Source organism: Saccostrea cucullata, unplaced genomic scaffold, assembly GCF_032062105.1.
Source record: "Saccostrea cucullata isolate Sc308-1 unplaced genomic scaffold, CSIRO_AGI_Scuc_v1 ctg1444, whole genome shotgun sequence".
NCBI lineage: Eukaryota > Metazoa > Mollusca > Bivalvia > Ostreida > Ostreidae > Saccostrea > Saccostrea cuccullata.
Genome location: NW_026933985.1, coordinates 36849 through 52841, shown reverse-complemented (window position 1 = coordinate 52841; position 15993 = coordinate 36849). Strand labels below are relative to the sequence as shown.

The following is a 15993-nucleotide window of genomic DNA, read 5'->3' as shown; positions in this document are numbered from 1 at the left end:
AATAAGCCCCGAGGTTGAATATCGAGGGGGGGGGGGTCCTGTCCACAAGTACCTGTGGTCTATCTTTGCAAAAAAGGGCAGAGGGGCCAGGCATTTGAAGTGTATAACTATAATACCGTAGGATGAACCTACGTGATGCAGCTGGGGTAGGGGTGGGGAGAAAGAATATACTCCTACACATGCATATAAATTTTTTAATAATCGTGTTTTCTTCCTTATCAGTTCACTTTCTAATGATGAAATTCTTCGATCTTCTGTATATATCCCACCTATACTGGATTTCTTTACGTTTATAATTGGGTCAAAGCAAATGCCCAAAAGGATCTTTAACATCCACAAATGATCAGGAGACGAATTTACATTTTTTCAAAGTTTTTTTAAATTTGTTTTCAAATCCTGTTTGATCTTCACTGAATATTTGTACTATCTGCTTGTAAATTTCAAATACTAGTAAATGATGGTTTAAACTAAACTAACTTTCAGAAAAGTCGAAATCGTTATTTTGAATATCAAAACGTGTGACTTTTCTACACTTTATACATTCATATCAGTTGTAAATAAAAAAAAGTTGATATCAACGAAGGACGACTTCCTCTTTTATAAAAAGAAATTTGTATCTTGTGGTTTGTCATCAATAAATTTGCTAAAAAGTACTCGGTTTCTACACAAAAGTACTTATAAAATTAACTGTAAATTTAAAGATATATGCTGAGTTCCTCAATGACGACATTTTTGTAATCTTTGGAGTTGAGTCTTCCAACAAAGTGCTGCTATTCCGATGGGCACTACTTGTGTTCCTTTATTAGCCTACTTATTTTCATATTCTTACGAAGCAGAGTATTTTTTTTTTATTTGTACCTTCAACTTGACATTCAGATACTGTTTTATATCAACGACGTAAATATGTCAATATAAAGTAGTTGCTGACTTCTATGGCAATGAACTTCGAATGAAAGAACATCACTTTGTCTGCCACATGATCATCTGTTTATACATCGGTATTTTATTGTTGATTTTAGACAAGTAAACTTTGAGGACATATGGTTCAAAAAAAAAATGGATGCCTGGATTGGTAGGGTGAATTAATTCACCCTATATATATTTTATGGCCTAATTTCATTGAAAATGATGCAAATAATGAATTTCTAGAATATAAAGAAATTATAAACCTTCTAAGATGTTCAAAGTAACTTCTGCATCAATGAAACCATCCTTATATAAATCTATACAAATATCTTTCACTCCAAATTCCATTTTGGTGAATTTGAATAAAAAATGAAATACTATGAAACCCATTCATTTTACTCGTTAAAACGTGAATCAAGTTGTTATTTTCCAATTTTTGATAAAAGTTTGTATCATCTGTCCTTAAGTATGCCGGTTATATTGAAGCTTTCACTTGCATTCATATGGTGTTTACATCCAAACTTATAATCAAGAGAGTGCATGCTTTAAACTGTCTAGATTGGCTAATGAAAGAAAATGCGATGTTACGTGGATATCCGTCGGCATTTTGTAAATTCTATGGTATTAAACATGACTTTGTAAACATTTAACCTATCGACTGTTCGTGTTTCATACATAAGGCCTTTGTGTTTACGATTATTTTGAATACGAAGATCTCCGTCTGTCTGAACACAATATAAATGGTCTCCAGAGGGTGTAACCGGTTAACAGGGGATGTTTACTCTTCTTAGGCACCTGAACCCACCCTCTGGATTTTCCGAGGATCGGTGTTCATAATGCCCTGTTTACGCATTTCTCTGTTAATGATTTTTTTCCAGATCGATTAATGTTCGTTATCTCCACTTTTTTATTAATTGAGAATTAACAGTTGCAATCGTTGCATGGGGTTATATACGATAACTCTGGGTAGAGATTGATGTGCCAGAAGAATGCAATCTAGGAACGAGCTACCTATAATCTGTGTACCGGTCTCTCCATCAATTTCCGGTTGTCACCGCAATATGGCACAAAAGTCGGAAAAAGATGCTACCACTCTCTCTGATCGATTCGCAGAATTAAATAAGTTTGCAAAGAATCAAGACTTCACCAAAGCTTTAAAAGTAGCTAATAGAAGTAAGTTTTTGTTGGGAGGTAATTGAGATATGAGGATCATTATTTAACTTGAATTTTCTCCATCCAGACTGCACACGTCAACACATACGACTAACATACTTTCAGTGTTGCAGCTTTTGATAAAAGTAGCAAGAGTATCTTAATATTTTTTGAGGTGGAAATATGCAAAATGTATTGCTGTATATGAAACGAAATTGTCTTTAAGTACAGAAATTAATATTTTAACCTGATCCGCAGAACATACAAGTCTAACATATGCTTGTTTATGACTTTGAGGAGTTGTGTTCTCTCAGAGATGTGTGTCAAAAGCATTCTGACTTTCAAATACATTTGTATTCGCATATTTGTTATTAAATTATGTTATTATGATATTGTTTATAAGGTAATTTGCATGTATATTCAAATGATGCTAGTAAATGTAATAATTATTATTTTTATTTGTCTATTAATATATTTATGTTGTAAATGGGTTTCATTCCAATTTCAGTTGTACATGAAAATCCAAAGAATGAAACTGGATTTCAATGCAAGATTGTTTGTTTGATCAAACTAGACAAATTTGATGAGGCTTTGATCCAAATTAATAAAAATAAAGAATTGACAAGGTAAGTATGATAACGTAGAAAACAGATGTATGTCAGGTTTTTTGCTTCAAAAAATTCATTGATTTTGTCATCTACTTAACCTTGTCCTTGTATTGTATTATTTTCTCCTGCAGTTACGTAGCATTTGAGAAGGCATATTGTGAATACCGTCTGAACAGAACAGAAGAAGCACTAGGTACATTGAGGGGGCTATCTCAACCAGACACTCGGACAAAGGAGTTATTAGCTCAAGTGGTCAGTTATTTTACCACGAGACTTTGTTCAATCTCTTATCAACATATGATTATCTTATGCAGTTTAACTGAAATAACTCACTTTTTATTCTTGTTTTAATAGCTCTACCGTCTTGAGGAATATCAGGAATGCTATGACTTGTATAGGGATGTCATTAAAAACTCTGAGGTGAGTTTAATTTCTTTTAATATGCAATGAAAAAAAATCTGAAATCTGAAAGCTATATGCACACATTTTAGCATGATGTTCATTTGTTTAATTCAGGCATAATTTTTTTTATTTGTTTATTTTAAAGGATGAATATGATGAAGAGAGGCAGACCAACCTGTCAGCTGTCATTGCTTCACTGCAGCTCTGGGAGGGGAAGAACATGGTATGATTTTGCAGACATTTATTGATTTGGAAAGTATCAAAAAAAAAAAAGATTATAAATACAGCAGTTTCACGCAGAAGTGACAATAGAAGCAAAGTCGTATGAAGTTCCTTTATTTAACTTCTTCTGTTAATGTGTAATCATTTTGCGTTAATGAAAATGATACACTTAAAAAAAAAATTTGATGGCTGCATGTTAAGTCAAACCTTGTACTGGTATCTTGAACTCATTGAGATGACCATTAAAAAATCACGGATAGAATTCATCATGAATTCACTCTGTCCTACCCCTTTGTGTTCAATATTCAGTATCAGCACTTAGGCTACCAATTTAACTTGATCTTCTATCAGCATGTTTGCTACAGTTGTATTATTTTTTATTTGGTGTGAAGGATGACCCCGGTTTAGAGGAGAACTCTTATGAGCTGTGTTATAACATGGCTTGTTACCTCATTGGGAAAGAGGATTACAAAGGGGCAGAGAAGAAGCTGAAGAAAGCTGAAGGTAAGATTGCTACTATCATTTTCAACATAAATATGCATAGGAGAATTCAATATTTCCAATATTTTTTGTATAGAATTCTTATGAGTTACCAGAAGTGAATAATATTGAACAGATTACTGTAAGCTGAGCTTTGAGGATGACCCTGACGTAACAGAAGAGGAGATTGAAGAGGAACTGGGCATCATCAGGTAACAACAAGTTTTAAATCAGTGGCCTTTGTTATACCCCCCGCAAACGAAGTTTAGGGGGGGTATATTGGAATCACCATGTCCGTCTGTCCGTCCGTCCGTCTGTCCGTCTGTCTGTAGACGAGATTTTGTCCGGACCATTACTCAGGAACTATTGGAAGGATTTGTCTGAAAATTTGTACACATATTATTCACCATATGAAGGTGTGCACCTGTTATTTTCATCTTGATTCGATTATTATTTTGAATTTTACAGGTGTTTTTTTCATTTTTATTTTGTGGTTTTGTCTGGACCATTTCTCAGAAACTATTGCAAGGATTAATCTGAAAATTTGTACACTTATTATTCACCATATGAAGGTGTGCACCTGGAATTTTCAACTCTTTTGGTTCATGTTTCTGCATTTTACAGTTTTTTTTTTTTTTATTTTAATTGACTTGTTCATTTTGGGCTCATGTATAAGGTTTGAGACATAGAATCTAGAATATCTGTACAAAAATGTGAACTACAGCTTAAAACTACTCATAAAAACTTTAAAAAAAAGAAACATCATCAAGTGTTAAGTTTTTACATTGCACAGAAGATAATGTAATTTCATTTGTCTCTTGGGAATAATGACTGGACATGCATCCAGTTAAAGATAAATTAATGAGTTTGGTGTGAGAAGTTGAACATTAAGGCATCTCATTATCAACCATGAGTTATCTCCTGGGAATCGGGCACAAGAATTAAAGATCTCTCTTCTCTTATTCTCTTAATTGTAATTTATTGTCTGTCAAAGCACTTCATTACTGGATGGCCAGCTCTTTATTTTCAAAATGAATTTGATTTAAGTTATCAAGATTAATTTAATTTTGTATAATATGATTTTTTTCAACAATCAGTTTGCAGAGTGTCATAACACATAATTGCAATATATTTTTTTAATGCAGAAATAAAAAAATAAAATAAAAAAATAAAGTTGCAATGGGATTACAATGTATTAGTATTGATGTTTCATTTGATTGCACCTTTGTTTCATTCATTAAGAAACATGATGAGCAATTATATTTCACTGCAAATTTTTAAAGTAAATAGTGAACACCTCTACATCCATAAAGTATTTTGAATTGGCACCTTCTCTGAAAAACCCAGCGGGGGGTATTTGTCCCTATTGGACAGTTCTAGTTTCTTGCATGGTTTTAAAAAATGAAATGCAAAAGTATTTTTTATTTCTTTTCAAATTGGAATTGATTCTTTTCATGTATGGTATTTAATTTAATTATAATCATGATTATCAAACATGTATCCATCAATTTTATAATTTTAAACATTACTTCTGGTATTTAGGGTTCAGCTGGCATTTGTTTTGCAAAAACTGGGCAGAAATGAAGAAGCTCTCCAGCTGTACAACCAGGTTCTGAAAAGCAGGTATCTGAGGAGGACTTCTTTAAAAATTAATTGACATTTTACTTTTCATTACTTTTAAGTCTGTCATAACAAAAAGTTTAAGCAAATTATTAAGTGATGCTTCAATCATTAAAGAAAATATACCCAATTCTTTATCTAAATATTTAGACCAGATGACATCGGCCTTTTAGCAGTAGCATCCAACAATGTTGTGACCCTGAATAAGGTAAAATTTGAAAATTATTAATTCTTGTCAAGTTTTGATATAAATTTCTGTCCATCCTAAACAATAGTCTAATCCTTTAACGTGATTTGGATAGGATCAAAATGTATTTGACTCCAAGAAGAAGATGAAGCTTGCCACAGGAGACAACCTGAAGCAGAAATTGACGTCCCGCCAGAAGTGTTCAGTAAACGTCAATCAGTGTCTGCTTCATATGTACACAAATCAGGTAAGACTCCTTGTTCATTAATGGTTCCTACAGATACCTACTAAATGTCTATCACTCTAGGGTAATCTTTGTTCTTAATTTGCTCTTACTAAGAGAGCTCTTTCATGTCATTTATTATGCTAAAGGAAAAAAAGCATACTTTATTTTTGCATATTTATGGGAATTTTACGGAATTTGTGCAGGTGATCCAGCAAAAATAGTTTACTTACAGGGTGAGCAATGTCACGGCCTTGCCGCTAAGCTGAAGAAGCAGTACCCTGATATGGCCTCCCCCGTACTGATAGAAGCGGCTCAGTTTGTGAGGGAGAAGAAAACAGAGGATGCTAAGAACCTTCTCAATGTAAGTGCTAGTAGGAAAAAGTGTCAATAAGATGAGGTATTAGTGGAAAGCGGAAGTGTCAGAGGAGAGGGGGTCTTTTTGTCTCCATTTGTTATATCACCCCATCCTACCCCAGCACCATGGAATCATCATTGTTTGTAGGAAACTGATAATATTTATATATTTCTTTTGTTGCCTTTACTCAAGAATTTACATCTCCATGAACAATCAGTTTGTTTAAGTATCAATTTATTGAATCTTCTGTATATACAGAAAACCGTGTCTCAACAATTCAGAAAAATTTTGGATGCCCAAGATTATTTACCCTTGATAATGATGATGATTCAACAGTATCAAGTGAAAGGTTCACAACAACAAAATAATAGTATATAAAGAAAGTCACAACTTATCATTTTACACAATATTTTAATTGTAAACCAAAATGACTTGATTAGATTTCTGTTAATAGGAGTATGCCAAGAGTCACCCAGATAAGGCCCTGACCACCAGACTAGTGATGGCCCAGCTGTACCTTACCCAGGGGCATGTGTATGAAGCCTGTAACTCACTCAAGTCACTGGGGGATCTAAGATACAAACCAGGAGTGGTACGTCTTTATCTCATCTTTATATTTTAATACTGCATACCAGGTAAAAAAAAATATTTTTTTTTTAACTCATAAAAAATCTTGGTCAATGATGGTACCCAATTGTTGATGTGTCTGAAAGAGGAACAACTCTGCTCAAGAGATTAGTAAGTACATGTACTAAATGTGTAATGAAGTGTTTTGCTATATAATGACTGTCTGGACTTGCTGTAGGTGTCAGCCTTAGTGACTCTGTATCTGAATCAAGAAGACAAGGACTCGGCATCTGAAGTGTTGGTTCAGACAGTGGACTGGTACAACAAGAACCAGGTAAAAGTCTTCTTGGTTGGAGCTTTTTGAAAAAGTCTTTAGTTTTGATGAAAGTGTTAACACCCTTTCGAGATTTTGATTTATATGTTGGTATATCTGTTATTTCAGCCTAAGTCACCCTCTCTCCCTGTACTTATGCGAGCCAATGCTGACTTCCAGCTAAAGAATGGAAGTCCTCAACAGGCTGCTAAAATGTTAGAAGAGCTGAGAAAGTAAGAGTTTTTTCATTGTCTTGTTTTCTCCCATTGATACCAATGAAAAAAAATGTGTAAATTTGTAATTTTAAATGAGAATTTTGTAATACGCTTTGCAAAATGATACAGATATTTTGTAGGTTATACTAGGCTTTTGTATTAGATAAATGGATATTTAGTTTGCCTTAATTAAATGAAATTTAACATTTAAAAAACAGGTTTTTAAACTGACAATGAATTCTTGTTTGCCAGGAAGAAGCCAGATGATCCTAGGATTCTGGCTCAGCTGATCACAGCCTACTCCCAGTTTGATCCCGAGAAAGCGAAACTGTATCCTTCTGCTCCACTTGTATTAAACATTGAACATTCTATAAGACACAAAAGTCTGTTTGAAATATGTATAATTTGTATGTGTAAAATTATATCAAAAGAATCTGAGATAACCTGTAAACCAACTATTATTTGTGTCATTTATTCCTCGCAATTTGTCAGTTTGAAATCAATTTGTGAAGATTAGTTTTTGGGATTGAGGAAATATTCTCTACAAATACAAAGCAAATTAAATAGTTCACAGTGATTAATATTTGCGACTTAGAGTTTATAGCAAAATTGAGGCTATTTCTCGCATGCAAATAAAAGTTGGTTTACATTACATATATTTTCACTGCTTTTGAGCCCTAGGAGATTTGTAGTATTAATCTGATGCTTGGTTTCCTTAACCCTGCATCAGTGTCAGTAAGGACTTGCCCTCTGTTGAGAAGATTGCTCAGGATATTGATGTGGATCAGCTTGAGTCTTCCTTCAGTACGCTCGGACCTAAATATATGAAGAAGAAAACAGACACAGTCCCATCACCTGGACCGTAAGTGTCTGCATCTATGTAATGGTGATTCAGTGTTATTAAATGGCACTGTGATTTTATTTACCCCTATATGAAGTGATCTGCATTTGTTTATTAGAACAATTATTGCTGTAATTTATGTACACACAGGATATATATGCTTAGAAGTTATGGACGATTTCTCAACAAAATATCTTCATAAATTTTACTAATATTTGTTGAATTGTTTAATGTACAATTTGTTGTAAATTGTATTTTTACTGTAAATATAAATTTTATATAAAATATTGTATCAAAGAAACTTGCACAACATAACCCCCATTTAAATTGCACTTCATCATAATTAGTTTTACAGATATTTTTGTAATAAATTTGTTCCTACATGTTTGCACAAATATTCATCCATGTGTAAAACCTGTAAAATGTTGCCCACACAACAATTTCTGTGTTTACTGTATTCAGGTACATTAATATATTTTTTTATAGGGCTGGTGATGTGATTGTCAAGAAGAAGAAAAAGAAGAAGAAGAAGGGTAAGTACATAGGTACCTAGCACTGTGAGAAACCCATTCAGGTGTTATTTATTCAAGAGTTTGAAAAGGTACTAGATACGAATCATGTTAATAAGTGTTAAAGTTATTTATGTACAATTATGCATATACCCAGTAGACAAGAGAATAGTTTTGCTAGTATGCATTTGAAATGTCTAGAAAAATGATACACACAAGTACATTACTGAAAATTTCAAAAACAGTCAAATTACTTTATATTGTAGAAAATGACTAAACATTATTGCCTTTGCTCAAAACTTCCACATTTCCTCAATTGATTGACCAGAATGCAATTTACTACTTCAAGCAAATAACACCCTAAACGTATACCTAGAAATGCAATTCACTGTGTAATAAATATAAAAAATGTATATAACAACAAAGATTTACACATTTGCAGGTAAGATGCCTAAGAATCCTGATGCTGAGATAGACCCAGAAAGATGGCTGCCAAGGAGAGAGAGATCGTATTACAGGGGAAAAAGACGGGACAAACGCAAGGAAATTGGTAAGATATTGGGAACTCTGTCATGTTCTTTCTTAATAAGAGAATTAATTTGGAATGTTATTTGAATATTGTTTATTCTGTGTTTTATCAATGTCTGTATTCTACTCAGGTAAAGGTCCACAAGGTGCCACCAGTGGAATTACTGACAGTTTGTGAGTATAAAATGAGAGAAAGTCTTATTGTCAATACTTACAGTGTTAATTGGAGTTTAACAAGTTCGATATTTCTTCATGGATGAAGATTAACTTGAGTTTTTGTTTCGTTTCTTACAGGGATGCTAGTAAGACACCTGGAAGTGACCCCAACTCACCAAAACCCAGCACTGCACCCACAGCCAGCCCCACCACTGCCCCATCTCCTGCCCCCGCTGCTCAGGGTCCCCGCCAACAGAAACCTGCCCAGGCACAGAAAAGGAAAAAGAAGGGTGGCAAGGGAGGAAAGTGGTAATTCTAACGCTAACCTCTATAAGAAGAATCAGAAAATTGACAAGGAATCGAATGTGAATAGAAAATTACTCAATTATTATGTTGGTAATAAAAAAGCTGTTGTATCTTTACATTCTGGCAATAAAAGATATCTTCGTTGAATACTTGGTGTGGATCTGTTTTTTTCCCTTTGCCATATTGGAAAATTTAATGAAACAGCACAATCAGTTTCTTAGCTAAGCTTGATTGATATGCATGACAGAAGGATCTAGAAGAATTAAATGAACTGGGCTACTATTCCCAGGGAAGAATGACTTATAATAGTTGCAATAGCCCTAGATACAGTAGACTTTGAAACACCCAAGTCATAATTGCATTTTACCAGTGGCAAAAAATGTAAGAGTCGGTAAAAGTTTTTGCAGGTTGATTATTGCACGATTTCTCTGTGAGCTACTCAAGATATCTATCAATGAAAAGAATACCAACTAAATCCAAACAAAATCCTTTTACAAGTTCAGCTTCACTGTATTCAGCTAAACTCTTCTTTCCTTTATAAAACCCATCTGTAAAATCAAATGGCAGTCATTTTGATTTTGTATACTTTAAGTTTTTCTTAAAATTTTAAGAACTACTTAAGAATTTTGTTAGAATTATTTTTTTTTAAAATTGAACTTAAAGATAAGTCATTTGTGTATTTATGGGTATATTGATTGGTTTAAGAAATTTCTTACGATTGTTTTTGGACCCCCCTCTAATATTTTTCTCTGTGGTTTGTAGTTTGCAGTAGTTTGTCCTATACAAGTATATTCTGTTTGGAGGACTGGTGTTTAAAACTTTAAAAAATGTTTTGATTTGCCATGGTATTAAAGTTTTCACTCCTCTGAAATGTCGTACTTAAATATAATGTACTAATGAAGGACAAGAAGACATCTTAAGGTTTTCAAAAGAAAAATTGACCCATTGAAAAAATTCATTGTTTAACACTAATTTTTTGTCTAATATGTAGAGGAATTTTTAAATATCACGAGTATAGTTGGGTTCACGGAAAACAATACCAGTAGTATAGATCACTGCAACATAATTAAATCCTGTAAAAATATATGTTCGAAATATTTTATTGTTTTTATACCGGGAAGTCAGATATTTCCAATGTTTTTAGTAAGTGAACCCAAAATAATACATGTATAATCTTGGACTGTTGAGCTGATTGACAGCTATGATGATATTTATGCTACAATTGCTTTGCATTGGAAATCCTAACCTCAGCCAAGACCAGCAAGCTATATCTAAGTGTTCGACAGTCTAACAAAACATGCTCTGACATGCTGCATGCTGCCTTTGAATCCAGTCAATGAATTTATACAACTATGATAACTCCAAAACTTTGTGCTTTCCATAAACAACAAATATGGACCCTACATTTTCAACCAGCACTTGAGGACGATAAAACAGCTGAACTTGTGGCACAATAAGCTGCTTGAGCTCTCCTTCTGGAGAGAGTTTATGGATGTTGTTGGATTTGTACCCAGCGACGTAAATGTTGCCATCTCTGTCGGTGGCAATGCCCCTCGGAAACGTCAACTCCGGATGGTCGTACTGGAACACGATTGTTCCAGTATTGGTAATGCAATAAAATGATCCATTGTTGCAGGAATCGGAGTAATATATCCGGTTTTGATCCGCCGGGTGGACGTTTTGGACTTTTTCTCCAGTCACTTGTAATATTGATCTTCTTTTCATTGATAGATCATATTCAACTATCCAAATCTCTAAATGTGTTAAGCAAGCAACAATGACAATGTTTCCAACGTTAGTGATGCCGTAACATTCTTGTTTGGTCAAGTGGAGCTGTTGAAATACTACAGCATTGTCCCACTGGAGAAGCATTATCTTTCGCTGTTGTGGAAAGGTTATGGTCAGAGTGTAACCATCTCGGTCAGTAGGAACTTCTACAAGATCCCAAGGGTTCCCTTGTAAATGGTGAATATTAAGCGAGTTATCCCGATTTCCATTGTCGTAGTAGGCCCGAATCTCGCGGCTGATATAGTCAGCCAAGACCAAGCGCCCTTCGATGACTGTGGCACCGGTGATTGTGCTACTCTGAAATCTAATAACAAGAAACCCTTGTTTTAACTTCATGTGAAGAGCTTCCGACCTGGGTGTAAGCTGAGGAGATTGAAGTTCCAGTTTCCTCCAACTACCAGAGCCCGGTACGTACGGAACTTCTGGTTTGATTTTCGTGTGCATCTCGACAACGCTTCCCATTGAATCCAGTTTGACGATAACGTCGTTAAATTCAACGTGGATGGAACTATTTTGCATGATTAATGTTCTGTGGTGCATTTTCTCTGCTAAGATATTAGACTGCTGTCCTATACTTGGCAGTTCAATAAATAATTGCACCCCGATCCCTTCGTTCAGTAATAGCTCCAACAGACTCTGATAAAATAAAAGCGTTTCTCTCTTCTTCTCAAAGATTCCGATCTCGGTTTGAATTTCGAACTCTTTTTTCTTTCTGTTTCAAGGTCAATTCCTCCCTTAGTTTCTTTTCCAGATTATTAAAATGATTTGAAACTCTCATCCTCAATTCAGCGATAGCATCTTCGTCGTTTTTGCGATAACTTAACAGATCGGATAAATTTTCGCCAAGTTTGTCGAGCATGTCCACCGATTTCTTTTCCAAATCTAGCAGTTTATCTTTTAATTCTTGTGTGTATTCGTTGTTTCGAAGTTCTTCTGCTTCAGAATCAGCAGTGACCAATCCTGGACATTCGCGATGGTAGTTTTTTCTGCAAGTGTCACAAACTGCGACATCATGGTCCTCACAGTGAAACTTCAGTTTCTGAAGAGCGTGAACTTCACAGAATCCTGGCGTGTACGCTGCATCGACGTCGTTGGAAACTTCCTTGATGCTTCGAACCCGGTGAACATCACGTGAAGTCAGGTTGTTGTGGTAGGCAGCGTGATCATTACAGAGGGACTCTGTACAAAAGTAGCACCAGAATTCTGATGGTGTCGTTTTCCCATCTTTTCCGCAAGGAATACACTTCTTTATATTTCGTCTAGCAACAATATTCCAAATAAAATGATTGGTCGGCAGTAGATGAGCAACTTCTCTGGGAGGAACAGTTGACCTTTTTCCAGGTTGAAATTCTTTACAAACGGGGCAGCGAATACGAAAAGATTTTGCATTTCCTTGAATTTTCAGGAAGTAATCTCCAATGCAACTTTCACAGAACGTATGCAAACATGGAAGATGCTTTGGTACAGAAAATTCCTTTTTGCAGATAGGACAAATAGTTATGTCTCCGTCGTACTTATAAATGTCTTCTTCACTGTCTGGCAGATACTGCCGGTAGTTTCGTTCTGGATGAGGCGGGCGATTTTTTGCACTTAATTTCTTGTTCTCCTTAATAGGTTTCCTATCTTCTCTAGTTTGGATATTACTGGTATTTGAGTCTCCATTCTTTTTATCTACATCTTTTTTAAACCCTGTATCATTGCCGTTGGGTTTCAATTTTTCCCTGCTCTTTTCAGATGAATTGTTATTCAGCTTCAAGGACAGCTTAGATCCAACCTTTTCCTCAGGCTTCAGAGACTTTTCTGAGTCTACCCTCTTTTCAAGCTTTGTGTCACTCGCCATTGATTTAGGTCGTCCATCTTTTGCATTCTTGTCCACGTTGAGTGAACTCGGCTCTTTTATCTCAGCGTTTGATTTATTTTCATCGTCTTGTCTGTGTGGACTTTCTTTTTTTCGATCAGACGATCCCTCTCCTTCAATAACTTGATCTGATGGTTTGGAATCTTGAACCTCGGCCTCAACTGGACCCGACATAATCACTCCAGAGATTTTCTACATATATGTGCAGTTTCTCACTACATCGATAACGTTATTTCTTCAAGAAAAGTATCTCGTTACATAAGAATTGACGTACTATGGCATTTTTGTTTCATGTACACACAAAAAAAGATTTTAATGATAAAATGTAATCTGTCGACAAAAGATACGAGAGAAACAAAGGTCTCTTTAAATTCAGCGGGCAGTTCTTTGTAAAATGATTGTCATAGACGTACGTGTTGACAGGTCGAATAACCAGATCACTTCTTAAATGTCTTTAAATGATAGACATTTGGTCCTTCATTTTTCCTTAAGTTCTACAGAAACACCACGAAATAAGCTCTTTAAAGAATTGTTTTCCTGAATGTTACTTGTTTTAGGATAAATAACACAAACCTTTTGGGAAAAAAATCAGCAATGGAAAAAGATTTATGTTCCTTTAGAAAACTGTTTACTAATGCTTTAAATTATGAAATACATGTTTTGTAGAATTTAGTTAATAATATACTCTTAAAGATATGTGCAAAATTTATAATGATTTATCTAGAACATTGCACAAATTTCATACCGGTATTTAAACATCAACAAAAACTTGCAATTTTTATATATTTTAGGTTATAATTAGTCATCCCTGTTCAAAATCAGTGAAAATATTATATATATCAAACTAGTTTCTACTGATAGTTTGCTTTTAAATTTAAGCGAGGGTTTGAAATGGTTTAAAAAACCCGAATAAGCATGCAGTTATCAACAACTGTTGATGTATCAAATTTGTTTGGGGATATACTATTATACTGAAAAGGTGAAGATAACGAACAGTGATCAAATTCATTAAAACCTACAAACAAAATCTACAGGACATGAGACACGGGCCTCTGTATATTTCAGAGGTGGGATCATGTCCATAGGAGGAATAAGCATTCCCCGGAGGACCAACACACCCATCGCGCGCCCTATGTATTGATAAAATAGACGGAATATTCTTTAGATAAAATTTCTATAAAACATAATTATATCCCTTACAATTGGTATTATGTCAGTCAAAATACGATAGAGTGATAGGTTTTAAATACATGTACATGTATTTCCTAACAAGGTCATTATAACGACCATAGAATTAACAAAATGCTGACCGACTTTAAACTAGAGGTACTGTGAGCAAAAAGCTCACTAAATGATACCCCACCTCCCTTATGGTCATAACAGCAAAATCCATGTTTTGCACTAGGAGACCCGAAAGAAGTGTCAGATTAAAAATAAAATAGGAAGTGCACAATGGCGTTATGTAAGGAATGTATCATTAAATTTTATTCAGTGCTATAGGAGTTGCGGATATGAGATGGGCCTCTTCAATATTATGGAAATATGACCGTGCTCATATTTTTCTCTGGGAAACCCAGTTTGTGTCCATCAAAAAGTAATTTATAAAAATAGGAGAGCACAATGGCATTATATAACAAAGATTCTATGAAAGTCTCATTTAATTTCATTCAGTGGTAAAAGAGGAGTTGCGCTTAAGCGATGGGAACAGACGGACGTACATACATACAGACGGACATTCCGATCACTATATACCCTTCCGCTTTTCAAACTGGGGGTATACTGAGGTTGTTGAAATCCCTATATTATCAACGAATATCAACTAAACATCACTGAATAGTCTGACTCGGTTTAAGAAATTAGTGTTTCTCAGAGCATGCTCTTGACTATCGAAAAAGCTGGGAGATGAGGACGCCATATTCAGGTCAAATGGAATATTACTACATGAATAAGAAAAAAATTGAAATAGAGATACTGTGAGCAATGAGCTCACTAAATGATATCCGGCGCTTCCCATATGGTTATAACGGCAAAGTTCATGTTTTGCACTGGAAGATCCGAAATATGTGTCAGATCAAAAAGAAAAACAGGAGGTACACAATGGCGTTATGTAATAAAGAATCTGTGAAAGTATCATTAAATTTTATTCAGTGGCATAGGAAGACTTGTGGATAAGAGATGGGTGCCATTCTATACTACAGAGAAAAAAATGGCCGTGTCATGTTTTGCTCTGGGAAACCCAAAATACCCCAGGTATGTGTCCGATCAAAAAGTAAAATAGGAGGTGCACAGTGGCACCAAGCCATGTAACACAGATCCTGTGAAAGTCTCATTTTTGATTTCATTCAGTGGTTAAAGAAGAGTTGCGGATCGAGATGGGTACTCCAAAGCATAACAGACGGACGGATTCTTTATTACGTAATGCTGTTGTGCACCTCCTATTTTTTTTTTATTGATGTGGCACTAATTTCGGGTCTCCCACTGTGCAAAACACGGGCTTTGCCATTATTACCATAAGGAAGGCGGTGGTATCACTTAGTGAGCTCATTGCTTACTGTGCCTCTAGTTTATTTCAAGTTCAGTGGGACATCGTCATCCTGAGTCAATTTAAAAAATGAATTGAAATTTTTGAGAATCCATGAGGATATACGTATAATCACCACACTTCACACGTGCATATTTCATGAAACGCGTTAGCGCTTCGTGGTCTTTAGGCAGGTTTGAAGCGTTGTAGTTCATGAACATCATGAATTCTGA

The 15993-nt window shown here is 34.9% G+C and overlaps 1 protein-coding gene and 1 pseudogene across 1 annotated transcript; one reads left to right on the top strand and one right to left on the bottom strand.

The window, feature by feature from the left end:
• The first annotated feature begins 1921 nt into the window (after nucleotides 1-1921).
• Nucleotides 1922-9740, top strand: LOC134239739 (signal recognition particle subunit SRP72-like). Its single transcript, XM_062721891.1, has 20 exons — nucleotides 1922-2079; nucleotides 2567-2684; nucleotides 2798-2918; nucleotides 3021-3086; nucleotides 3214-3291; nucleotides 3683-3794; nucleotides 3907-3982; nucleotides 5313-5393; nucleotides 5541-5598; nucleotides 5693-5824; nucleotides 6036-6164; nucleotides 6613-6750; nucleotides 6964-7059; nucleotides 7168-7271; nucleotides 7506-7583; nucleotides 7984-8115; nucleotides 8581-8627; nucleotides 9046-9153; nucleotides 9263-9305; nucleotides 9426-9740. The coding sequence occupies exons 1-20, from the start codon at nucleotides 1968-1970 to the stop codon at nucleotides 9598-9600; spliced, it is 2004 nt and encodes a 667-aa protein (XP_062577875.1). The 5' UTR covers nucleotides 1922-1967; the 3' UTR covers nucleotides 9601-9740.
• A 1196-nt stretch (nucleotides 9741-10936) lies between these two features.
• On the bottom strand, nucleotides 10937-13413 carry LOC134239745 (tripartite motif-containing protein 2-like; annotated as a pseudogene).
• Between the last annotated feature and the right edge of the window lie 2580 nt (nucleotides 13414-15993).